The sequence below is a fragment of the Leptodactylus fuscus genome, chromosome 5 (assembly GCF_031893055.1).
Source record: "Leptodactylus fuscus isolate aLepFus1 chromosome 5, aLepFus1.hap2, whole genome shotgun sequence".
NCBI classification, from domain to species: Eukaryota; Metazoa; Chordata; class Amphibia; order Anura; family Leptodactylidae; genus Leptodactylus; species Leptodactylus fuscus.
Window position 1 is genome coordinate 60,600,916 of NC_134269.1, and position 26,290 is coordinate 60,627,205.

Genomic DNA, 26,290 nt, shown 5'->3' on the forward strand with positions numbered 1-26,290 from the left:
TATTAATGGATTTGTGGTGGTCTGAATCCCGGACCCCGCACAGATTAACTGCACTGGCTGCCATTGGGTGCTGGAAGTTACAGCCATAGATAGGGAGCACTTGCAGATAACTGCATCCTCCTCCTCTGTTTCTGCTGTGTAACACTATAAGTTATACCGAATTTCTTGACACTGAAGAGTTTTTGGACATTTACTGGCATGAAGCATGTACTACTGTCTGTCCTAAGCTGAAGGTGATGCTTGTCCCCTTTGTAAGATACATTACAAATTTTCATATCTTCACTTTCACCTAATTATTATAGCAATTATGTACATAAATCATTAGTATAACAATGGATACGCGTCAAGTAATTGAGATTTTATTCCAAGAGTATGCTACAGATCAAAATCTATGGATACAGAATTTTCCTTCTTTAGTAGACTACTAATTTTACTTCACTTCTTTATCCGGAGACTCATTAAAGAACCTGCATGGGTATGATGTATGGCACTATATCTTTAATTTAAAAGATGTTTTTCTTAGTAGATTATTCTTGTGGCATTGAATAATGTGCCTGTACAAATCATTTGTTATTGCGATCCTTACCTTCCACAACACTTATTGTGAAATATTCTTACTCTCCTTCAGACCAGTAGAACAAATCTAAATTATCAGGCAAGGCACGCTACTCCATCCTTACAGACCAAAACAAAATTCCTAGCGATAAGGTTTATTTGAGCATGTATTCCGTAGGGCTAAAGTGTATTGTTTTGCTTCGATTTTTGATTGCCTCGTAAATTAATATGATTGTGATGAATATTTTAGGTACTCATCTTTGCTGTTTTGATTGATGAAATAAAGGATGGGTTCTCGTGTCAGTTGTTCGTTGATGTATGTTTTTGTCTATTGATTGGCCTGTCTGTCTGGTTCATTAATTATACCATATGTATTAACCAATCTATTTAGTTCCAACCTCTTCATCTGTAGAACATCCGCAGGAGTTCCTTTTGAGACATGTCTTGATCATTTGCTTGTCCTGTGTGTAGATTTTTTTGCAATAAGGAACGTTCTCAATTATGATGTTTTCAGTCAAAATAATACTTCTTATAGGATACTTATGGTCTCTGTCTTTATGTGATACTAAGATGTCTTCAATTTCTTTTAAAAGTATAAATATAAGGTAAAAAGTCTAAGGTAACAGACTAAAAAAAATCCTACATTTTCATCTTATTGACTTCTTAAAGGCTACTACATCTGATATGGAAGAAGTCCTGAATGGCACCGAGAGTATCTCCAGTGTTTACAAATATAACATTCCATCGACTGAGAGATGTATGGAGGATTGCAATACAAGAGTGGACCGAATTACTCCTGGAGACACATTTTTTTCTAATATACATGTGGAACAAAATATCTTGAATGTCATTTCCAAGAAACCACCCCTCTTGGATGATACAACAAGGAATAAACAAGGGCAAATGAGCATGGGAAATAAGTTGAGAAATTCATCAAGTTTGTGTTCTTCGAAAAAGCTTGGTGGGGAACCGAGCTCCTTCCCAAATAAGTGTATCAAGACCTTCAATCTGAACCACAATGATGGCGCTGATGAATCTGATAGTCATAAGGTTGTGAAACGGCTTTTGGAACAGCACAAAGGAAATATACCTTTTCATGACCCTCACATTTACATGGATGTAGCTGGAAAAACCAAATCTGTTCCTGATTATAAAGTTTTGGCATTTCCTGACTTTTGGGGCCACTGCTCACCCCCATACTCCCAAAAACTTGCAGAAAAGAAGTTTGGATCACAGAGGTGATTCTTTTTAATTCATTTTTATTCTCATTAATTTCTACTTGCGTTTCTTTAAGCATCCTTTCCACAAAAGATCTGGAATTAGACATATTCTGAGGTTGAGATATGGCATTTAGCTATCTTCCAGATTGTTTTGTGACTTTAAAAGGCTTCATTAACTGAGAATTTTAAGGTATCACTTAACCTTCATATCTGTGAAGGCTTTGCATTTGGTTGATAAGACAGGCTTTCTAGTTAGTTTTCTCTTTGTATTTTATATGAACTAGTAGCGAAACAGTCATTGTTGCATACAGGGCATTGAGAATGCCTTCAGAAATCCTAACTTTCATGTATACAAAAAACTGATGTAAAACAGATGTTAAAAACGGACTGTTCCAGGCCAGTTCACGTCTGCATTCGGGGATTTTTTTTCCCTCTCCGCAAGAAAAATGCGGAGAAAATAGTCCTGCAAGCAGAAACCGAGTGGAAACCACACGGACCTCATTATAGTCTATGGGGTCCGCGGGTTTCCTAAGATAAATGCTTTTTTATGCAGATTAGGTTTCCATTCGCGGGGTCCCCAAGCAGACCCCCGAACAGAATCCCATGCACAGATTGAAACGGGCCTCATCCATTTTTAATGTCTTTTTTTTATCATTGTCATGTGCATGTAGCCTAAGGCTAGATTCACATGACTGATTACAGTATTGGACAGTATGGCCCTGGGAGGCAGAGACTCAAAGCATCATAGATAACTATACTGCTAGGAGTCCTGCTCCTGACACGAAAGTCAGTCCAGTAAATCCAGTGAACACACGGAAAAGTCATGTCCTATTTTTGTCAGTTTTCATGAACCTCTTCATACACTCAAATGTATTGGGGTTCTATGAAAACTGGATGTCTTCACAGCCATTTTGCACCTCAATCATTTGAATGTAGCCTTAAGGCTAAAGCAAACTAGTTGAAACTTCTAATTCTTTTACCATATATTTTTGATTTTATATCACTTGCAAAGCAGCAAAGAAATTACCTGCAATTATCAAGTATCTCAGAATCTGGGAACTCATTCGTACCAAGAACACATTGTTTCTTTCTAAGTTTTAATAGCTGTAATAACAGTTATGATTTTTTCTTATACTAACATAAAATGGTACATCCTTTGAAAGTATTGTGTTCTCCATCTAGATATAAAATATCCCGAAGTTCAACAATACTAAAGACACCTTCAAGATTAAATTAAGAATGATATATTCTCCATTGTAAACCTACATAGATTATCTATTATCTTTGCAAATTATTTGCCCCATTTAACTTGTTGTGTATTGTCAAAGGGATGTGTATTAACGTCTAGCTATTGCACCTAATGGTCATTTCCTTCGCAGGTTGAGAATGAGTCCACATGTTGCTACAAAAGCTGTGTTTTTGATACAGTTTTTACGGTGTTTTTTTTTTGTTTTTGTTTTTTTTTTAACTAAAATCAGGAATACATTTACTAAAAGGCCAAAGTATAAGAGCTTCCTTTATAGTTCCCATTCCTTGAGAATCCACTCTTGTCTTTGGCTTAACAAATCACAGCAAAATCTCCAACAAAAATGTATATTTTATTGACATACATTTTCCTGCTTTAGGCTAAGGCTCCATTCTGCATACTTGCAACTGGTCAGCCGCAGTAAGAGTGCTGGAATCCCACAATGGCCTTGATACATGACATCTTAGCATTAGGCTGAGACAGCGCCGCACCTCCCATGAGGCCACCTGAAGCGACCGCTTCAGGCGGCGCTATGCCAGGGCCCCAGGGAGGGTGGCATTTTTGCTTACCTAAGCCAGTCCAGGACAAGCTGTCCTGGACTGGCTTAGTACCGAGCGGTGGATTGGGGAGGCCACTGGAGCAGCGCTGCTCCAGCAGCCTCCCTACATGCTCAGGCAGAGAGCGGGTCCTCTCCGTGCCTGCTCTCTGCCTGCGAACGCTGCAAAGCCCCGCCCCCTTTGCTTAGCTCTGCCCCTCAGCTCTGCCACGCCCCTCTGCTCCGCCCCCTCCTCCGGTGGGGGGGCGGCTTTCTGTTGTTCGCCTCGGGCGGCAAAAGGGGCAGGTTCACCCTTGGGCTGAGACCACATGTTATGAAAACTCAGTAATTTTGGCCATTGCAGAAAGTCAGAAGGAAAAATTTTCATTTTGCAGTTCTACAGGGAATATGATTTTATTTAAACTTCTCCCCCATACTGATAAGAAATACTGCGGAAAGTGCAGCATTTTCATAAGTGCCTTCATTTCTGATAAAGGAAATAATGCAAAACAAAGAAGGAAAGTGGTGAAAAACACCAGCATTTTTGGGATTGTGTTTTGCATTTATGCTGTTTTTTCCTGCAGCATGCTCTATCTCCGTTTCACTATGTGTGGCCTTAGTCTTATAGCCTTAAATATTGGAATTAACTAGTAAGTTACTGCATAGTACAACTGAACCAAAAAACAACCAGCTGAATTGCTACTTTAACCACATAATGACTGAACAGTGAATTCTGTCCCTGTTAAAGCATACCTCCAGTTTCCAGGTGAAAACAAGAAACTTTGTAATATACGTCATTAAAGAAATCTGTCTTCTTCTCCAGGAATTTATTTTTTCCATATTAGTCTAGGAGGGGGGATAGAAAAGAGACTCAAATAATTGCTGTTTTTACACTCCTTGCTTTTTTAATACTGCTAAGTTGTAGATAAGAAGCTATGGGAGCACAAAATGAGGCAATAATCAGCCCTCCCTGTGCCATAGAGCTCTATGGATTAGGCTGAATTCAGCACTCAGACTGAAGATAAGGAGCAGCATAGTGGTCTAGTAAATGGGGAAGGAAACTTAATAAGTTATTACAAATTTTCTTATTTTCACATGTACTTTTACTTTATGAAAACCTGTTTCTAACTGTTTATAACGCTTTAAGACTTGCTAGATTTTGCCAGACCCAGACGCAGCCTCCTAATACTAACATCCTAATGATAATGAAACCTATCATTTGAACATAAGGACAATAAGGGCAGACTATAAGAATATAAAGTTAGGCTAAGGCCCCATGCTGTGGAAATGCATCTTTTTTGTTGAAGATTTTCTCTGTTTTTTTGAGCCAAATCCAAGAATGGCTACAAAAGGAATCAGAAATATCTAGAAAGTTCTCATACTTCTACCTTCTACTCAATTCACTCCTGGGTTTGGCTCAAAAAGAGCTGAACAATATGCAACATAAAAAGCTGTGCTTCAGTAACATGGGACCTCATCCTTAAAGTTAGAAATACATAAAAAAATACACAAAAAACTTCCCACCAAAAAACACCCCCTCCCCATTCCCCTTAAAAATATCTGTTGTAATAATAGCCCTAGCCTTACTACCACAAAATAGACATGTCATTGAACAACAGTAATCATAAAGAATACAACTGAAAAGTCTATTACAGAAAAATACTGGATGATAACCAGTAAGATTGACTAGAATGAAAAATGAAAACATATATTTACTATTTTTACTGTGTCTGACCCTGAAGACCGAAAATAGCTTGGACCTGACCTGTTTGCTTCTAAAGAGCATACTGATATATGCTATGACCTCCACTCATTCTAAGAATGGGAATTGGCTGTTTTGGAATCTCCCATAGGGAATAACAATGGAAATTAGCACACAGGTTTATACTCCCTGTCTATCAGGTCCATTTGGGAACCCGGACAACAGAGAGGTGGACCACTAAAAGAGCAGTAACACACAGAGCCTGGAGGACCCCATTGACTATAATGGAGTTCATTGGGTGTTCATCATTTTGAACCTGAAATCGGTGGGAAAAAAAATCCTCTTTGCAGGACTTTTTTCTCTGTTCATTGTCTACGGACTCTGCAACAGATTCCTAAGTTCAATGAGTAATGACATGCCTTTAAATCATGCAATAAATGATGATAGTTATCAATAACCTAGTGTTGTAGAATATAAAACAAATTGCCATATCTTAGTGGGTTAGTCCATTACCCAGATTATACCTATTATGTGTTTCCAGATTGTTCCATTGACATGTAAACAAATATCTAAATTGATATGTAACACAGTTTTACTATGAGAATCCCATAAGGGTTGTAAATGACCTCCATTTGGTAACAGAATATATGAAAAAGCTTGCTTTGTTGTATCATTGAGCCATTACTGTACTATGCAGTCAAGCAGAAGGGTTCGCCACATGTCTGTCATTACAGTAATACAAATGTAAAGCGTCTAGTGAGTGAGATGGTCTAAAATAAACTGAAATGCTTGTTATACACTATTAATATAACATGCATGCTTTTGGCAGCAGACAAGGGTGTTCCCATGCTGGATGACACTTTAGCAGTTGCTGATGAAGTAGGAAAGAATACAGGAAAGCCTTTAGATATTTCCTACAGCCCCTTTCATTCTTTTGTGCATCACAGCTTCTCTTTAGAATGTGTCTTTTTCTATTACATCAAACTCCCTGTAACATCTGTAGATGGTGCGTCTGCATATCGACAGAGAGGGGTTCACTGCTCTCTTCTCTGCACTTTAATTCATCATATTTGGTGTAGCAGGGGCTGTAATGAAAAGTGCATTATGTTGTCACAAAGCGGGATGCCTAAGCTGTTAAACCTGCTTGAGAAGAACATAAATCCAAGATGGTTATCCCAAGGTAGCACCAATCTATACTTTACGTAAACATCATTTTCTGTCTTAATATTGTATCAGGGGAAAAAAAACCAGGCAAGATAAAATAAGTGAACATCACGAGCAATGTATAAAAAAAAAAAATAATTTTTTCATATACTTTAATTTCTTCATGCTATCCATTCCTGCTGCATTAGGCATAATGCTTTGTATTCTCATGAGCAAATACAAATCATAAGTTCTCATTGTATTCACATTTATAATTACTGTTGTCAGAAATGTAGTAAAGAATAGGATAATACTTGATGGTAATTAGATTTTTCTCACATTTTTAATTTATTTCATGAAAATTCCCCTTTCCAGTACATTAGTACAGAATGCTCTAGAGCTGTGCTTATTATATTATTTTATATAGATGTGGTAGTATACAGCTCTAATAGTCTTGTATATACACATATAAGCTGTGGTGCAATGTTTGAGATTATTACTTACAGTACTGTATAGCTATATCATTGCAATATTATTTAGTTTAAATGTATAATTATTAGCTCAATGCACTTCACTATACTGGAACTCAGCACAAACCCAAAGTTCCCTTTAGGGTAGGGGTCCCCAACCACTGGTTTGGGCACCAGGACCGAGCCATTGGGATTTTTTTGCCAGTCCGTATGGTAACATGTAAACTATCGGACAGCTACAGGACATCGGGCTACCCGACTGAGTACAGGCTACTATAGCAAAGTGGCCTAGCACAAAGTATCCAGCTAAGACTTAGACCAACCCACCGCCCCACTACGATAGCTGCTAAGGACTCCGCGCTACCCGATAGTTTATACGTTACCATTGCAATGTGGCCTAGCGTGAAGTATCCAGCCTCAGTGTCTAGCAATTCGCCATGTCCACTCAGATGCTCATGTCACACCTGCCTGCCCAGCAGAGCATCCCGGCGGAGAGCCTTCCTGTCCACACGGTGGAGCCCTCTTATAACCCCATATCATATGACCAAAGCCCAGCCCCTGTCCCACCCCATCCTGCCGCGCCATGGAAAAATGATCTTGCTTGAAGCCAGTCCCTGGTGCAAAAAAGGTTTAGGGCCACTGCTGTAGGGTATCAGCCTCATTTTTAGTTCCACCCAGGCTGTTTTTTCTACACCTTTTACAGTGGCAGGAATAGTGGCCCCATGATATTGCAAGCAAAATTCCTCCTACCTCTAATGCTAGGTTCAAACCTGTGTTCAGGTTTATGTTTGTGGGGTTCGTTTGGGAACCCCATGAACAGAAACATAACCAATGGACTTAATAGACTATGATGGCATCTGCCAGGTTTTCAACCGAAAAAGGCGAAGAGAAAAGTCCTACTTGCAGGATTATTCTCTCCTTATTTCTAAAGCAAAATGGGAAATGGAATCACCGAGCAGAGATCTTGTGCAGGTGTGAACCTAGTCTGACAATGTCATCAATCAAGTTTACGTCCCTGGTCTTGTCACTTGATTCTTTCCCCTGTCAACTGGGGCTGATGGAGTTACCACTCCAGCACAATGCTAGGGACAATTGTTTCCACCTTACTGACTCTCTCTAGAGATATCTACAATAAAACAACGTTGAAACAATTTTTGTTCATTTTTTGAATAATAGAAGAGTCTGGGAGGATTGTTGGGCCATATTATCTGCCAGGTTATACAGGTCCTATACATGTACAGTAGGTCTTGCTACTGACATCTCCCATGAGAGATGTTATTGTCCGACCAGTTGAAGTTGTTTTTATCTCTCAATTAATAAATAATAATGAGTAGAGGAAATAATTATTCTTATTCTTTCTTGACATTAAACTATAATTAAAATTTTAAATCCATAGAAAAAAAAAATCCTCCAAAATACTAAATTGTTGGTGGAGCATGGAAGTTCTCTGGTAAGTAATGGCTATATCCATTCTAACCCCATTCATTTTATGCCTTATTCATTGACCATTGTATTTTTCACGTTCCAAACATCTGTGAAAAATGGAAAAATTGGTACACACTTGGTCTAGATATTTGCCAACTGAAAAATAGATTGGTTTTATGAAAAAGGGCTTAGATACTGTTTCTGCCTAATATATGTAATGAACAAAACGCAAAGCAATGAAATAATATTATATGTTAAAGCCCTATGTGGAAATCTGTGCATATATTCTTCATATTGCATTTCTAGGGACAAAATCTTTGAAGACATTCAGCGGTATTTGAGGCCAAGTGATCTCCTTAATCGGGTTGTGTTTGACTTGGATAATCCAAGGTAATATAAATATTCTCAATATTATTATATGTGTGACTTTTTTATATTGCTAAATAATATATTTATGTATCACCAACATGCTTATTGTTGGGGGCTACGTTGCCCACTTCCCGCGTCCTCTTCTGGCCCTGCATTCACTCTGCCAGGCATGAGGCCTGGGCAGAGCCGACTGCGCATGTCCGCTTGTAGTGCGGGCATGCGCAGTCGGCTCTGGCCAGGCCCAATGCCTAGCAGAGTGAATTCAAGGCTGGAAGAGGACGCAGGGACGCTGCGCAGGGAGAAGAATCCAGCCCGACCCTCACTCATGGACTTGGTAAGTAGAATTTGATCGAATGTTGCCTACCCCTGAAACGAGCATTTCCCCCCATAGACTATAATGGGGTTCGAAACCCGTTCGAACAGTCGAACAGTGTGTGGCTGTTCGAATCGGATTTTGAACCCCGAACATTTTAGTGTTCGCTCATCTATAATCTGTATGATGAAGATTGTGTGTAGAATGTTTTTCTATGAAAGAACAGGAAATTGACTTATTGACCAATAGGGAAAAAGAATTTTAAAAAAATCCGGATTTCCATTAAAATTCATAAAAACTCAGAAGTTTAGGAAACACTTTGGAAAAAAAATCATAAATGAAGGGTGGAAAGTATAGAAGCAGAAAAGCAATGTCTAAAGGAGACAGCGCAACTCTAGAGCTAGACAAACATAGCTGTTGTATCACAGCATGTTTTGTATTTTAATATTATTTTATGTTTTGTATTTTTTCTGATATACCAAAGGACTGTGACACTCTTTGAGCATTCTGGTAGAGCAGGGGATAATGGTGGTACTCCTATGATTAAGGTGCTGAAGTAGGCATTGAGCAATCTGCCAACCTCAATGTCGAAGCCTGCATGATCGCAGGGGGGCACAGTGGATCATGAGATGGATCTTGTGTTGTGTCCTGTTTCTGTTTTTAAGTCAGCGTCACAGGTGCTTTCATTCATTTCTATGGGAGCGTGCTGTTCAGATTGGCTGATCCGAACAGTGTTCGCTCATCTCTAATGATTATGTGTTGGGTTATTTTGGAGATGAATAGATTAGAGGTAGACTTCTGTCTTTTATTAATCTGTTACATTCATTCCTATGGAGATGATGCTCATTAAGGTTATTCTCATTTTTCAGTGTTGCAGAAGGTTCAGAAGAGATGAATTGTCTTAAGTTCTTTTCCAAGTTTGAATCTGGAAACCTTAGAAAAGTAATTCAAGTGCGTGAGTAAGTGAACAAACTACCCGTGGAAATGATACGTGGTAAAATATGAAACCGCCATTATTATTAAATTATTATCAGTTATAGTAGCTATATGAGGTAACAGTCAGCTATTTTCTGCTTAGAGTCAGAGGCTTAAATGTTTATCCCCATCACAGACTTATGGGTATGTTCACATTGCTGAATTTATACTTGTTGAAAAATTCAGCTGAATTTTTCACTTGACCAAATTGTGCAGCAGAATCTGCGGCGGAATTTCCTGGTGAATTTTCAAATTTTGCAACTGCCAATATTTTTCCCATTTCCAATCTGAAGATTGATCGTAACACTTATTTTTTTCTGTGAACTGAAAAATCAACTAGAGACAAAAATCTGCCTCAAATTCAGCTCTATATTCAGTGTAAGTACCCTGATTGCACATCCATAGGATATGCCAATAAGGTCTGACAGCTGTGAGTCTCATCTCAGGGATTGTTTCATTTATCCCGTACCGGGATACAAAGGGTGATGGCCATGTCACCAGGCAGAATGGAAGTTAGGTAAGCCCCATTTTGGAAGTGTAGGTCCCAGGGTCCCTGCAGATGTCCCATCAATGTCTATGATGGAATTAACCCATTAAGCAAGTCACAAACTCAAAGTTATGAGTCAATCAAAAATTATGCAGAAACTATCTGTCTTTTGGATTGAAACATGGATGAAAATGTTTTCCTTTAGTATTAACAATAGATGAACTGCACTTTGTAAGTGATAAGTGGGATATCTGAATGTTTTAAATAGTTCTTTGTAATGTTGTCATGGAGACCTGGTAAGTATTCTAATCTCCAAGTACGTCATATTTTAATATTTCAGAATCCTCATAATTCAGAATCTAAGTAGTATGATCTCAGCCTTTGAGACTGTAACCAGTGATCTCCCTAAATTTGCTAATTTATTTTGGTTATTTAATGCTGATTTAAGCCTTTTTATAATGTGTTTATAGTTGTGTAGTCACTGAATGTTGTTTTTAAGATAAAAAAAATCGGTCTGCTAAAAAAAAATAATAAAAAAATAGTTTTTTCGGTTTGTGGACTACTTCTACCATTATTATTTAGCCCATTCAATGAAAGAGAACTTATAAGCTTTCTTGAGTTGTCTGTCTTAGTAAATACTTCTTTTCTTCATAACATAAAAATTCTTGATAAAGTTATTGTATCAACCAACCACTCAGTGGTGAGAGATTTATTTTTGACTATTGGCACTCTGTTTTGGCCCATTATCTATAAGGGTAGTCCATTATCTGTTTTATTTTTGTTATTTTTGCAAGCATTTTGTATAGGCAGTGGTGTAACTAGCAAAGAATGAGCCCCCAGCAAACCCCAGCAAACGTTTGACTTGGGGCCACCACCCATGGCATAGCTCCCTCTTTCCTGGCCCTCACACAGTATAACACCCCATTTACACACTATAATGTCCCAAAGTGGCTTCCAGGCAGTATAATGTCCCATAGTGACATTTCCACAAAGTATAATGTCCCACCAGGGCCCTTACACACACAGTCTTATGACCCACTGTGGCCCCTGCACACACATTATGCCCCACTGTGGCCCCTGTACACACACTATTATGCGCCTACATGGCCCCTGCACACACCATTATGCCCCAAATTGGCCCCTGTACACACAGTATTATGCTCCATAGTGGCCCCTGAACACACTATAATGCCCCATAGTGGCTCCTGCTTACAGTATTATGCTCCATAGTGAACCACCCATGAACAATCATTTTACATCTGAACCCGATCCCGATCCCAATTCCGATCCTAATGCAAGTCAATTGGATTTTTTTTTAATTATCGAAGATCGGGTTTTAAAAACAATCCTATTCACTACACAGCATGGAGTCCAAAAATTGTTTCAATTTTCGCTTACATGCACAGATCCCCTGCCGCTCCCCATTCTTCTCGGTCCGGTCCTCTCTCATTGACATGCCTTCACAGCGCCGTGCGTGCCCCTACTTCCCTAGGCTAGTGTTAGAGATTATGGGAGTAGGCGGGGCTTGTTGTGGCTTAGGAGAGTACCCACCCACACTCTCCTAAGCCACAAGTCCCGCCTTCTCCCAGCATCTCTAACAGTAGTCTGGGGAGGAGGGGATGTGCAGGGCCCTCTGAAGGCATGTCAATCAGAGAGAAGAGGAGCGAGAAGAATGGGGAGCGGCAGCACTTCTGTGCAGGTAAGTTGAGCAATCAGGATCGGAATTCTGTTCCTGATCTTTTTGGGCGAGATCAGAACCTGATTGTGATCGTGAAATATACTCAATCGACGATCGGGATCCGATCTTTTCCGATCCCGATCGTTCAACCCTAGTAATAGCCCAGCCAATTGATGGCTACTGCGGCCACAAATTGGTTGGCAAGTCGCATGTCTATAGTCTACCAGCCCCAATGGCACAGGTAACTACCTATGAAAACTGTAGGGGGTGGGGGAATGGGGTCTAGTTCTGATCATGTTACTCAAGGTCAGAAGATTATTATATTAAGAAATATGGAATTGCAGAAGATTATTTGATACCATATCTTACTGTCCTTTTGAAATATGGAACGTTTGCGTTATATCTGCTTAGACTGATGTATATGCATCTAATCATGTATTATAGAATTTTTTCTTGCTTTTTCTTACATCAATAAAATGTAATTTGCAAAAGGAAGGACACATCTCCATATATATCTATGACCATAAGTTGTTTATACAGATGCTCATTTTGTTCTTTGTACTTTTACAGGTTTGAATATGACCTGATCATGAATGCAGATGTGAACAGTGACCAACATCACCAATGGTTCTACTTTGAAGTTAGTGCAATGAGAGCTAATGTTCCTTACCGATTCAATGTCATTAACTGTGAAAAATTGAACAGCCAGTTTAACTATGGTAAGCACCTATGGGAATGAAGGTTTGACATAAAGGCTTCACATATATTGCAGGAATATTTGGCAATTGAAAAGATTAATGTTTGGCTGTCATGTGCATTGTAAGTGGTACACAGAAGGCTATCATAGCTATAAATGGTATACAGCAGGCCATCAAAGTTATAAGTGGTACACAGCAGGATAACATAGCCTAAATGTTTTCTACTATAGCAAGCATTCATCACCTATTGGAATAAGAACCTTGACACTAGGACAGCTCATGCATCTGAAATACGCTGTATGCCATTGTTTTGGAATAAATTGTTCATACTGTATACAGAATCATTTCTACCACATGGATTAAATGCACTCAAGAGCCAGGTCTGAGATGATAAAGCAATAGCCATGAATAGCTGTGCTCTTTCATAAGTTGCTAAACTAAATGCAATTATCACCTATTTCCTTGCAGAAAATATATGTGCAATACGCAACTATTCAATACAAGATGCTGAACAGGCTACATACTGTATAGCTAATTAAGCTTTACAGTTTCTGTCTGTTCACATTTACACCAGTACTTCTATTTCTTGTGGATCTATAACAGATCCCATTGGAAATTTCCTGGAAACAAGTATGTTATTCTATTTACAAGCAGGCTGAAATGTTTCTTTTCTTGACAAGAAGTATAAAGATTTTAACCTCTTCCTGCAGCAGTCACTTTTAATTTTTATTTTTTGCACCCTTCTTTCAAAAGCCTATAACTTTTATTTTTTATTTTGTATATATCATGGTAACCTATTACTGCTGTAATAGTACAGCAGAACGTAAAAAACCACAATAAGGCAGATTCCAATTGCCCCATATTAGAGGATACAATTCTTTCCCAACTTCAAATGCGCCAATAAGAATAAATCCCTGGATTAACATTCCCTACTAACACTTGAAGAAAGGCATCCAGGCCCTCAAAACATCATGTGGCAGCCCATTCCATAGTCTCACTATGTTTACTGTAATGAAACTCCTTCTATGATGATGGTAAAACATTTTCCACAATATGTAGATGTCCCCTTGTCATGGTTACAGAAAGTCTATTCCACACATAACTTTTGTATGTTAATCCCCTCAGTCATTTTTGAATGAGCCTGTTTTTTATCCATATGCTAATTAGCCTTCAGCGAGCCGCGGAAGTTTCAGTGAGCACTGTCTGCTGTGTGTGTATATATTTTGTTGCAGAAATTATCAACAAAAATGGCCACCATTTAGTATCCCTTACTTTGGATTCACTTTTGTATGGAATTATACAACAGACTCTGAGTTTTACATTAAACAGACAGGACACAGTGAAAAAGTAGGCTAGTAATAGTTTAAAGGGAACTGGTCAGCTTGTTTTTGCACCATAAACTGGCCCCAACATGAGCAAAATGAAATAATTCCTTTTCCAATGCTGCTACTTTGTCATCTTTCTGTTACAGCAAAGTTAAGCTATAAATGTTTAAAAACCTAAAAAGTTGTAAGTAAATTAAAGGGATTGTCCCATCTCCAGGATCTTATCTATACTGGTAGCTTATGTAAATTGTAGACTTTTCCTAAATATATTAGAAATGCTGCTTTGTTTGCCTGCTATGTGAACTTATTCCTCCCATTGTTTACAGAGCATTGCTATAAGGCCTTTCAGGGGGTTAATCTGCCGGAGTCTAAGTATCTTCTGACACCAGCAGCTACTCCCTGGCCTCAACTGTGTTATACAGTCAAGTGCCGGTAGTAATGCTGTGGGCACAGCTCCTGTGCCCACGTCATTACAGCGCCATACTATTACAGCACTAAGCGCTGTAATAGTACAGCATTGAATATTAAGGGGATAACAACAAGGATAGCGTAGACAACCTGACACTGTTCCCCGACCATCATGACTACTTAGTATAATTTGCATATAAAATTTTATGCTTTCAAACATTTTAATTTCACTTTTCTGCAACAGAAAGATTACAGAGGGCAGCAATAGAAAGGAGATTACTTGAGACTGCACATGATGGAGCAGTTTAAGGAGGAAAAGCCAACTGACAGGTTGCCTTTAATGTATGCAATGGGTGGCTTGAAGATAATTTTGGATATTGGGAATATCAGGCATCTTCTGATCTGCTCATTCTTTATCCTACTCAAGTAAGAACCACTTTCAAATAACAATGAGCAAACTAATTAAAAGCAATGACTGAGCAAGATGAGAGCGCACTGAAGAAATACATATGAGACAATATTTCTTGATGAGACTCAAAAGAAAAACAGCATGTCATTGTCCTGCCTATTTGTAATGCAAAAACAGTGTTCTTCCTTTCATTAATAAGACAAATCATCAAAGTACATTCTGTGTTTACAGAAATTTGTAGAATTATGATCGGGTCTAATTATTTATAATTAGTAGTGACTGGTGAGTATGAGGGAAAAGTAACATTCCCTTGGCAATTAACATCTTGGCTGATAAGCAAAAAGAATATAGAAAGAAAAGTTCATGTACTTACAAGAAGTGGTTGCGGAGGACTAATGTATCTTCTCCAGTGACTGTGCAGGCTATAATCTACAGTAGATATCTAAGACTTCACATGGACAAGAATTAGCATTCTGTAATTTGTAAGTGTTCACACTTCTAGAGTATTATTGGGAGCCCACTGGGAAAAAATAGTAGACCCAAATACTGAAATATTGTACCAAAAACATAGACACATTCAGTCAATCCAGATGGTGGTGTGTAGAATGCTGCAGCACTGATGTACACAAGGCCCAAGGCATGTATCACCATTTCCCCTTCGTCAGGACCAATTTTTTTTTCTCATTGCCATCTACACTGCCATTGTTCTGTTGAAATAGCGTTTGTTTTTTGCCGGAGGACTTGTATTTTTGAATTGTGCCACTATGAGATACATAAATCTTATTGAATACCTTTTATTTACTCTTTCTGTCTAAGGATGATAAAATACAGAAATTCCACCATTATTGTTATGTGTTTTGAGCCTTTCATCAGACGCCATAAATAACATTTCATCTTTAATCTACATGATGTACAATTATGGGGATGCCACATATAAACAGAGGAAAGCGGTACTACATAAATTCCAATCTGATATGGCTTATACACCAAAGATTACAGTAACATTTCGAATCTCCATAGACCTCCATTAAGAAATTGAATCATGGCTGTTAACCGTAGTAAATAAAATACCATTTGGAATAAACCATTTTGGAATTTTTGGAGTGCTGTTGGAGGACTAGAACAACAGACAGCGGACTGCTAAATTAGCAGTTACATGCAGAGCTTAAGCTTAAAGGGGTTTTCCCAGTTCTCAGTGTTTCAGCAGCTTTGTCTGCAGTCTGTTCTTCTCACTTCCTGTATTTATCTTACCTCTCCTCCCTCTAGCTGAATGGGACACTGAAGTATCTCAATACTTATGCAGATCAGATAATATGCACATGCTTGTAGAGAACAGACTTAGTGTTATCTGTGTGTTTATATAGAGAGATAACAGACTCAGCTTTATCAGCAAACTGAAATTATCTGAACTTATTGTCCTGCTGGCAAGAGCAGTGAGTAACTGAAGTTACTTGTCCTATAGGTCCGTGGTTATAGCAAAACTGTGTAAAGAATGGGAGGAATAAGGTCACATAATAGGCAAACAAAGCATCATTTCTAATGCAATATATTTAGGCAAAGTCTTTAATTTATATAAGCTACCACTATAGATAGGATCCTTGGGATGGGAAAACCCCTTTAAAAATTATGAATGACAAAGCCGAACATAGTCTTACTATATATATATATATATATATATATATATACATATATATATATATATATATATATATATATATATATATATTAGCTAAAAACTGCATTCAGCATGAAGTATGCAGTGTGATAATAATTTTACTTTGGGTTCACACAGGTATGCAACCTGTTATGTATTCAGTGAAAGAAGCTCTCCTTGGAAAGACATACTGGATAAGAACTGGGTCCAACATCTGCTATTATAAGTAAGTCTTTACCCATACCCAAACTATATATCTCTCTATTGTTCCTGCGGTCAATTCCATAGCCAAAGTCTATTCTGTAAGACTAGAGTCTTTTACTCTTCCACAAATTGTGGCCTTGTGGCTGTCACCTTTTTGGGGATATTTCTTACTATTGCTATTATTGGGGCTGTCCATGGTTGTTTACCAGGAGTATCATTGGTGTTACTGGAGTCATGTGTACATTTTTATTGAGAGTCCTATAACTGTCACTGTTATGGAGGTACATTGGCACTTGAGAATAGTTTCTTCTATGTCTACTTTCAGAACCCAACTAAGATAATATATGATTAGACAAGGATTGGTAGAATTCAGAAAAACTGTAAATTTTAGGTTGGAAGCATACTGTAAATGTTGATGCTTTTTTTTTTTTTTTTTTTTTTTTTTTTGGATCTAAAAGGAATTGAATGGATAAAGGATAGGCTGATATTTCATATGTTTTGTATCCAGTCCTGCACTGTGTGTATGGAGATCTCTTTATGAAGGTCTGGATTAACATGGCAGGACTATAGAATGGACTTGATGGACTTGTGTCATTGTTTACATTTATTGACTGTTCCTATGAAGCTTTGTCTCTTCTCTGGGGCACTAGACATGTCCTGGAAAACATCTTTGCAGCACTTTTGGACGTGTACAAACTACAGCTCTCCATCTGGATAGCCATAAATTGGGTTTTGCACTGCAATTGTAGATAAGACATACTTTATACTTTTTGGGTCCCTTTTGTAATGCTGAATGCATGCTAGCACAGTAAAATGCTTTGGTTGTGTATTTATATTCTTATCTTGAAGACTTTTAATCCCCGTTTAAGTGTTCTGATGGATGGCACTTTGTAAAATGCAGGTTTCTGGAAGTACACCATAATAGTTGGGATGTGCTAAGTAGCTATTAGCATCCATGTTGTCTTTTTAGATTTTTTTTCCATCCTTTATTGGTTTAACAGTTGCAGTAGCTGAAGGAACTCTTAAGATTACACAGAAGATTACTTTAAGGTAAAATTACAGCTTCCACACTCCACACCACAGTTTATTTTGTTCTCTGGTACAACAGAGATGATACAATTTGTCTGAAAAACTTCGGCACAATGCTCTGGAAACTGGGAAGGTTAGACAGCAGCATAATTGGTGCTGTGCGAGGAAATTGGTTTGAAATGCACTAGTGGGTACAATATAGTTTAATGGTTATTTGTAAAGTGAATATAATGGCTAGTCTCATATTCAAAGAAAATTGTGCCTCCTGACAGATGAATACTCTTTAGCAAGTGTTAGCGTTCACCTCCTTTCAAGAGCTGCGTTTTCAATAAAGGCTCCTGGACGTTTTCACACTCTGTACCAACGTGACTTTGTAATGACCAAAGATCCAAAACTTTGCTTTGTATTATGAAGAACAAAAATCTTAGCAAAGCTTTCACGCTACATGTGTTGGCCAGAAAAGAAAAATCTAAATTCGACAGAAAAAGTATCATTTTATGCCATTGTCTTTTTCAATTTCCCGCATTCTACTTTTTAGCTTGTTAGAAAGTGCCTGCTAATTGAATGGAGGTTTTCCCATGAACATAACCATATTTAAATTTAGAGATTTAGAGAAATTTAGCAAATTTAAGTAATTCAAAATTTGAAGAATTTCTTTAACCATCTTAGTGGTGACAGTCTGCTGTCTTGTCTGGTTTTCAAGATAATGGAGATGACCATGATTGCAGCAACTTTCTATGGTCTGGAACTTGTCAGAAACCCAGACATGACTTCTATATTGTGGATAGGACACTAGACACATGAAAGGTAACATGGACACAATAAGGAAATCATGGCTGGGTTTCTAAAAAATGCCAGACCATACAAAGTTCCTGCATTCATGGTCATGGCCTGTGGAAAACTATAAAGACAACAGCCTATCAATTTTTAATAACTTTGATTTATAAAAATGTTTAATTTTTAATTGTCTACAAATTTGAATATGGTTATGTATATGGGAAAACCGCCCTTAAGGTTGTGAATATGAATTTAGAGCTCATCTACACAGGAGTGTTACAGTATGAGTCTGTAGACCCTCTGAGTTGTATTGGACTGTAAGGCCAGGACTATATGCAGACTTTCTGTTGCAGGATTTTTTATGCCGCTTTATGTTTATGGACAAGTCTGTAGCTTGATATTAAAATAGAAAAATCACGTTGCATTAGGTTTTAGTATTAGAAACGTCAATGTGACCCTCAGCAACAACCATGTTTATGATGTGCAATCTTGGCTCTGGGTCCCACCAAGCACACCACTCTGGGTTTCTCCTACACATCTCCCTACAGGGAGTATTTTCCATAGGATACCTTTTTTAACCCTGGTCTTGCCACTACAATTAAATTTCCATAAATGAATTATACAAGTAAATTGTACTGGACTGCAACAGACAGTGCTGACAAAGAATCAGCAATACCCAATGGACTTAATAAAACGAAATGTAATTAAACATATATTCTTTTTTTGCTGGACTGAAAATGACAGCATTGGAATCAGGAAAAGGGGAATACGATGAATTAAATTTCCATGTCTAATGAATGGTGCCTACCTGAAGTGTAGCACAATTTATTCTATGGCATAAGCAGAGGGTTTTTTATGGATCTTGATTCAGAAATTAAAATCAGAAGCCGACCATATTTTAAAGTTTAACTGCTTTATTCTATTTGATACAGATATGGGAGTGTGGTCAGTCCCTCCAGAATTTAGCGAGCGCTTCCATGTATCTGTTTACCATCTAGGTCTCACAAATCACCCAACTCACAATTGCCATACAGAAGTAGATGCCAAGACACCAGACGCCAGATGATTAAGTTGATAAAATGAAGCCTTTACTCCATCCAGGAAACGGTAATGCAGACAGGATAAGCAATGTTAGAGATGGGGAAAGAAAGCCCAGAATAGCTAAAATGTCGTCTATCCTGTATGCGTATCTCTTTGCTGGATTGATGGATTAAAGGCTATGTTTACTATAATCATCTGAGTCTCAGTATCTACTCCTATATGACAAAATGTCTGTATGTACCACTGGCCTAAAGTGGGGTCCATAGCTCTTTGTGGGTCACACTCTAGTATGGCTGAAATAATACAAAAACATTTAGGGTTTTTTTTCCAGTCGCAACATATTCCAATATACATCACATTACTCTTATGGCAGCATATCACCATAGTAATATGCAATGAAAAGGCATAATATGGTAGCACACATGGAAACTCATTGGGGCAAACCTATTAAGACTGATATATCATTGGCAGTCTATATAAAGGCCCTGACAGGCACACAAAATCAGGGAATTATGAAGAGTTTCCGACCTCTGGTCACACATCCCAGCGGCAGAAAAGAAATCTACAGCGGTTAGGAATTGGCATAGATTTCCATTAAAACTCATGCCAGAAAACTAGCATGAGATATAATGAATATGTCAGAATGAGGCAGTCCTGTCCAGCTCCATCTACATTTGCGCAATGTGGCGAGCGAGATATGGAATGGGATTGTGCCTGCTGCACAGGCTATGTGGAAACTGAATCAGGTAATGTTTTGGTCTCTATTACAGTATGCAGCATATTCAGTAAATGACATATAGATGGAAGTGCTTTCATAGTATTCTCATTTGGATGTCAGAATAGCTACGCTCCCCATTTAATCTACCTAAAATATGACTTAAAATTGAAATTATTAAAAAATGAAATGTACAACACTCAATAGTGATGGAGAAATTTAGTTTTACCACCTCTGGAATAGGTAAACTGGTATCACCATGAACACGTCAATTTTGTGTTCAGTATGTCATGGATAATGAGTTGATCAAGAATGTGTACAGTATACTGCACATTATACTTCTAATATATGATGTATACATCTGTTGAATAAATCATATATTTGTCTGACCCTCCCCCCTGATTCTAGAGTTTAACATCTGTTTTCACACGTTCTTTCCTAGAAACTTGTTTTGGTACCGAGCATCCGATGCAAAGCGGAGAAGAAGATATTACACATTGACCTTTACCGTGAAATTTCCGCACTATGAGGATGTCTGTTACCTGGCTTATCATTTCCCTTACACATACTCAGCTCTCATGGTAAGAATAGAATTATATTATCCTTCTATCTACTAAGATCTCAATGTGTGTAATAATGACAGACTATATAGAATCTATATACTTTATAATGTGCTCATTTGTATATTATAGTATAGCATATTTGTATAGTGAGGTAACACAAGTTTAATGTGGTTTTATTATATAACAATCTTAACTTTGCTATCCTTTGATAGAACTTTAGGCCCTTGAGGTGCTAGATTTCAGAAAACTGTGCAAATTTACATTGCTTGTAATTTTCTAAACCTATTCCCCTTTGCTGACCCCTTTTTGTTCTTTTGTGCACCTTCTTTGCCAGTTTCCTTGGTCTGCTAGCAAATATGGGGGAATTTATTACATTCTCTTCCCACATTTCAGTTTTCAGGCATCAGTTATTATTTTCACAAAAAAAAAGGGTCCTAGGTCGTGTAAATTTCAGTTTCTAGCCCAAGGACAGCAAAAATGAACCAAAATAATTAAGAGATATGTGTCTCTCAATTATTTTAGTGCATTTGATGCAAATGGAGTCTAGATTAGGACAGGTACATTAAACACTAGTCTCAATAAATTATCCCCTTTGTGTTTGTAGTTAACCTCTAGCTCGTAGCCAGTGCAAAGTTGTGTATTGAATGGAGCCACAATATGGCAGCCATAAAGATACATTAAGCCTCTAATATACCTTAATATACCTATGATTTCATAAAGGCATGGATAGATTTGATCTGTGAGAAAATAAATATAGCATGCTCCATGAGAATCATCCCCAACAGTGGTTATGTATTTGAGGCTAAGACCTCACATTGCGTAAACGCAGCTTCTTTGGTTGCTGATTTTGCTGCGTTTTTTTTTAGCTAAAGCCAGGAGTGTATTGAACAGAAGGTACAGTGTTGGCCAAAAGTATTGGCACCCCTACAATTCTGTCAGATAATACTCAGTTTCTTCCAGAAAATGATTGCAAGCACAAACTCTTTGGTAGTAATATCTTCATTTATTTTGCTTGCAATAAAAAAAAAACACAAAAGAGAATGAAATTTTTTTTTTAAATCATTGATCATTTTACACAAAACTCCAAAAATGGGCCGGACAAAAGTATTGGCCCCCTCAGCCTAATACTTGGTAGCACAACCTTTAGACAAAATAACTGCGAACAACTGCTTCCGGTAACCATCAATGAGTTTCTTACAATGCTCTGTGGGAATTTTAGACCATTCTTCTTTGGCAAACTGCTCCAGGTCCCTGAGATGTGAAGGGGGCCTTCTCCAAACTGCCATCAAGAGATCTCTCCACAGGTGTTCTATGGGATTCAGGTCTGGACTCATTGCTGGCCACTTTAGAAGTCTCCACTGCTTTCTCTCAAACCATTTTCTAGTGCTTTTTGAAGTGTGTTTTGGGTCATTGTCCTGCTGGAAGACCCATGATCTCTGAGGGAGACCCAGCTTTCTCACACTGGGCCCTACATTATGCTGCAAAATTTGTTGGTAGTCTTAAGACTTCATAATGCCATGCACACGGTCAAGCAGTCCAGTGCCAGAGGCAGCAAAGCAACCCCAAAATATCAGGGAACCTCCGCCATGTTTGACTGTAGGGACCGTGTTCTTTTCTTTGAAGGCCTTTTTTTTTTCCCCTGTAAACTCTATGTTGACACCTTTTCCCAAAAATTCTACTTTTGTCTCATCTGACCAGAGAACATTCTTCCAAAACGTTTTTGGCTTTCTCAGGTAAGTTTTGGCAAATTCCAGCCTGACTTTTTTATGTCACTGGGTAAGAAGTGGGGTCTTCCAGGGTATCCTACCATACAGTCCTTTTTCATTCAGATGCTGACTGATAGTACGGGGTGACACTGTTGTACCCTCGGACTGCAGGGAAGCTTGAACTTGTTTGGATGTTAGTCGAGGTTCTTTATCCACCATCCGCACAATCTTGCGTTGAAATCTCTCGTCAATTTTTCTTTTACGTCCACATCTAGGGAGGTTAGCCACAGTGCCATGGGCTTTAAACGTCTTGATGACAGTGCACACGGTAGACACAGGAACATTCAGGTCTTTGGAGATGGACTTGTAGCCTTGAGATTGCTCATGCTTCCTCACAATTTGGCTTCTCAAGTCCTCAGACAGTTCTTTGGTCTTCTTTCTTTTCTCCATGCTCAATGTGGTACACACAAGGACACAGGACAGAGGTTGAATCAACTTTAATCCATTTCAACTGGCTGCCAGTGTGATTTAGTTATTTCCACCACCTGTTAGGTGCCTCAGGTAAGTAACAGGTGCTGTTAATTACACAAATTAGAGAAGCATCACATGATTTTTCAAACAGTGCCAATACTTTTGTCCACCCCCTTTTTATGTTTGCTGTGGAATTATATGCAATTTGGCTTTTTGACAATTCTTTTTGTGGTTTTCCATTGAAGACAAATTAAATGAAGATAATAATACCAAAGAATTTGTGAATGCAATCATTTTGTGGAAGAAAATGAGTATTATCTGACAGAAATGCAGGGGTGCCAATACTTTTGGCCAACACTGTAGAAGTATAGGTACTTCTTATATAATTCCCATTCTTTTTGTACCCATTCTTGCCTTTGGCTGAAAAAAACATAGCAAAATCTGCAACAAAAAATCTGCATTTCCACAACGTGTGGCCTCAGCCTTACAAGGATTGCTGCTATACAGGCTCTGAGCCAGTTCGCTTGAGTCTTAAAGGGATATTCCCATGTATATAATTATATCTATATTTGTAGATAATTAAAAGTTAAACATTTTTGCAAATATAAGTACCGTATTTTTCGGACTATAAGACGCACTTTTTTCCCCCAAAATTTGGGGGGAAAAGAAGGGTGCGTCTTATAGTCTGAATGTGGCGCCTGGCACCCGCTGTACTAGAGAGGCGGATGCCGGAAAGGGATAGACGCCGGGGCCTGAGACATCGCTGCCCTGCCCTGCATGAAGCCAGCAGCGGGAGGAGTGATGCTATTCTGCTCCTCCGTCCCCCCGCCGCTGGCTTCATTCAGGGCAGGGCAGCGATGTCTCAGGCCCCGGCGTCTATCCCTCCCCAGGATCCGCCTCTCTAGTACAGCGGATGCCGGGTCAGTATCCGTGGCCCCTTCTCCCCCGGGGCCGGTCCCCACCGGCCCCGTACCTGTAAAGTTGCAGGCCGGTTCCTGCTCGGCGATATCGCAGGAGCCGACCTGTTCGGGTGACAGCCGGGAGCCTAATGAGGCTCCCCGGCCTGTCACTGCTGTATTAGTATTGCGGCTGGTCTCTATGACCAGCCGTAATACTAATAGACAGAATGTCCCATAGACGGCAATACAGTTGTATTGCCGTCTATGGGACTTGCGATCAAGTGACCGCAGGCTCAAGCCCCCGGGGGGGAATAAAATAGTAAAAAAAAAGCTTTAAAAATATAAATAAAAGTTCTAAATCACCTCCTGTCCCTAGAAAAAAAAAAATAATAAATATATATATATACAGTCCTATGAAAAAGTTTGGGCACCCCTATTAATCTTAATCATTTTTAGTTCTAAATATTTTGGTGTTTATAACAGCCATTTCAGTTTGATATATCTAATAACTGATGGACACAGTAATATTTCAGGATTGAAATGAGGTTTATTGTACTAACAGAAAATGCGCAATATGCATTAAACCAAAATTTGACCGGTGCAAAAGTATGGGCACCTCAACAGAAAAGTGACATTAATATTTAGTAGATCCTCCTTTTGCAAAGATAACAGCCTCTAGTCGCTTCATGTAGCTTTTAATCAGTTCCTAGATCCTGGATAAAGGTATTTTGGACAAACAATTCAAGTTCAGTTAAGTTAGATGGTCGCCGAGCATGGACAGCCCGCTTCAAATCATCCCACAGATGTTCAATGATATTCAGGTCTGGGGACTGGGATGGCCATTCCAGAACATTGTAATTGTTCCTCTGCATGAATGCCTGAGGATTTTGAGCGGTGTTTTGGATCATTGTCTTGCTGAAATATCCATCCCCGGCGTAACTTCAACTTCGTCACTGATTCTTGAACATTATTCTCAAGAATCTGCTGATACTGAGTGGAATCCATGCGACTCTCAACTTTAACAAGATTCCCGATGCCGGCATTGGCCACACAGCCCCAAAGCATGATGGAACCTCCACCAAATTTTACAGTGGGTAGCATGTGTTTTTCTTGGAATGCTGTTTCTTTTTGGACGCCATGCATAACGCCTTTTTTTATAACCAAACAACTCAATTTTTGTTTCCAAAATGAAGCTGCCTTGTCCAAATGTGCTTTTTCATACCTCAGGCAACTCTATTTGTGGCGTACGTGCAGAAACGGCTTCTTTCTCATCACTCTCCCATACAGCTTCTATTTGTGCAAAGTGCGCTGTATAGTTGACCGATGCACAGTGACACCATCTGCAGTAAGATGATGCTGCAGCTCTTTGGAGGTGGTCTGTGGATTGTCCTTGACTGTTCTCACCATTCTTCTTCTCTGCCTTTCTGATATTTTTCTTGGCCTGCCACTTCTGGGCTTAACAAGAACTGTCCCTGTGGTCTTCCATTTCCTTACTATGTTCCTCACAGTGGAAACTGACAGGTTAAATCTCTGAGACAACTTTTTGTATCCTTCCCCTGAACAACTATGTTGAACAATCTTTGTTTTCAGATCATTTGAGAGTTGTTTTGAGTAGCCCATGATGCCACTCTTCAGAGGAGATTCAAATAGGAGATCAACTTGCAATTGGCCACCTTAAATACCTTTTCTTATGATTGGATACATCTGGCTATGAAGTTCAAAGCTCACTGAGGTTACAAAACCAATTTTGTGCTTCAGTAAGTCAGTAAAAAGTAGTTAGGGGAATTCAAATCAATAAAATGATAAGGGTGCCCATACTTTTGCACCGGTCAAATTTTGGTTTAATGCATATTGCGCATTTTCTGTTAGTACAATAAACCTCATTTCAATCCTGAAATATTACTGTGTCCATCAGTTATTAGATATATCAAACTGAAATGGCTGTTGCAAACACCAAAATATTTAGAACAAAAAATGATTAAGATTAATAGGGGTGCCCAAACTTTTTCATAGGACTGTATATATATATATATATATATATATATATATATATATATATATATATATATATATATATATATATCATAAACCACCGGGTTTTTTTTTTCAATACAAGGTGATCTAAGCAATAGATATTCCCCAAAATGGTATAACTAAAAAGTACTTCTGGCCCCGCAAAAAAAACCACTCTATGCGTCCCCGTACAGCTGCAGGGTCACCTGTCAATGTGGCCTTGCAGCTGTTGCAAAACTACAACTCCCATATATTAAATA

General features: G+C 38.6%; 1 protein-coding gene across 1 annotated transcript in view; it reads left to right on the plus strand.

Annotated features, from left to right (window-relative positions):
* The window catches only part of AGBL1 (AGBL carboxypeptidase 1), a 543,682-nt gene that overhangs the window by 102,305 nt on the left and 415,087 nt on the right, over positions 1-26,290 (plus strand). The window contains exons 11-16 of the mRNA XM_075273295.1: positions 1,225-1,793; positions 8,603-8,686; positions 9,848-9,937; positions 12,689-12,837; positions 16,751-16,838; positions 20,821-20,959. Coding sequence (XP_075129396.1) covers positions 1,225-1,793; positions 8,603-8,686; positions 9,848-9,937; positions 12,689-12,837; positions 16,751-16,838; positions 20,821-20,959 — 1,119 coding nt within the window. The remainder of the gene's footprint in view (positions 1-1,224; positions 1,794-8,602; positions 8,687-9,847; positions 9,938-12,688; positions 12,838-16,750; positions 16,839-20,820; positions 20,960-26,290) is intronic.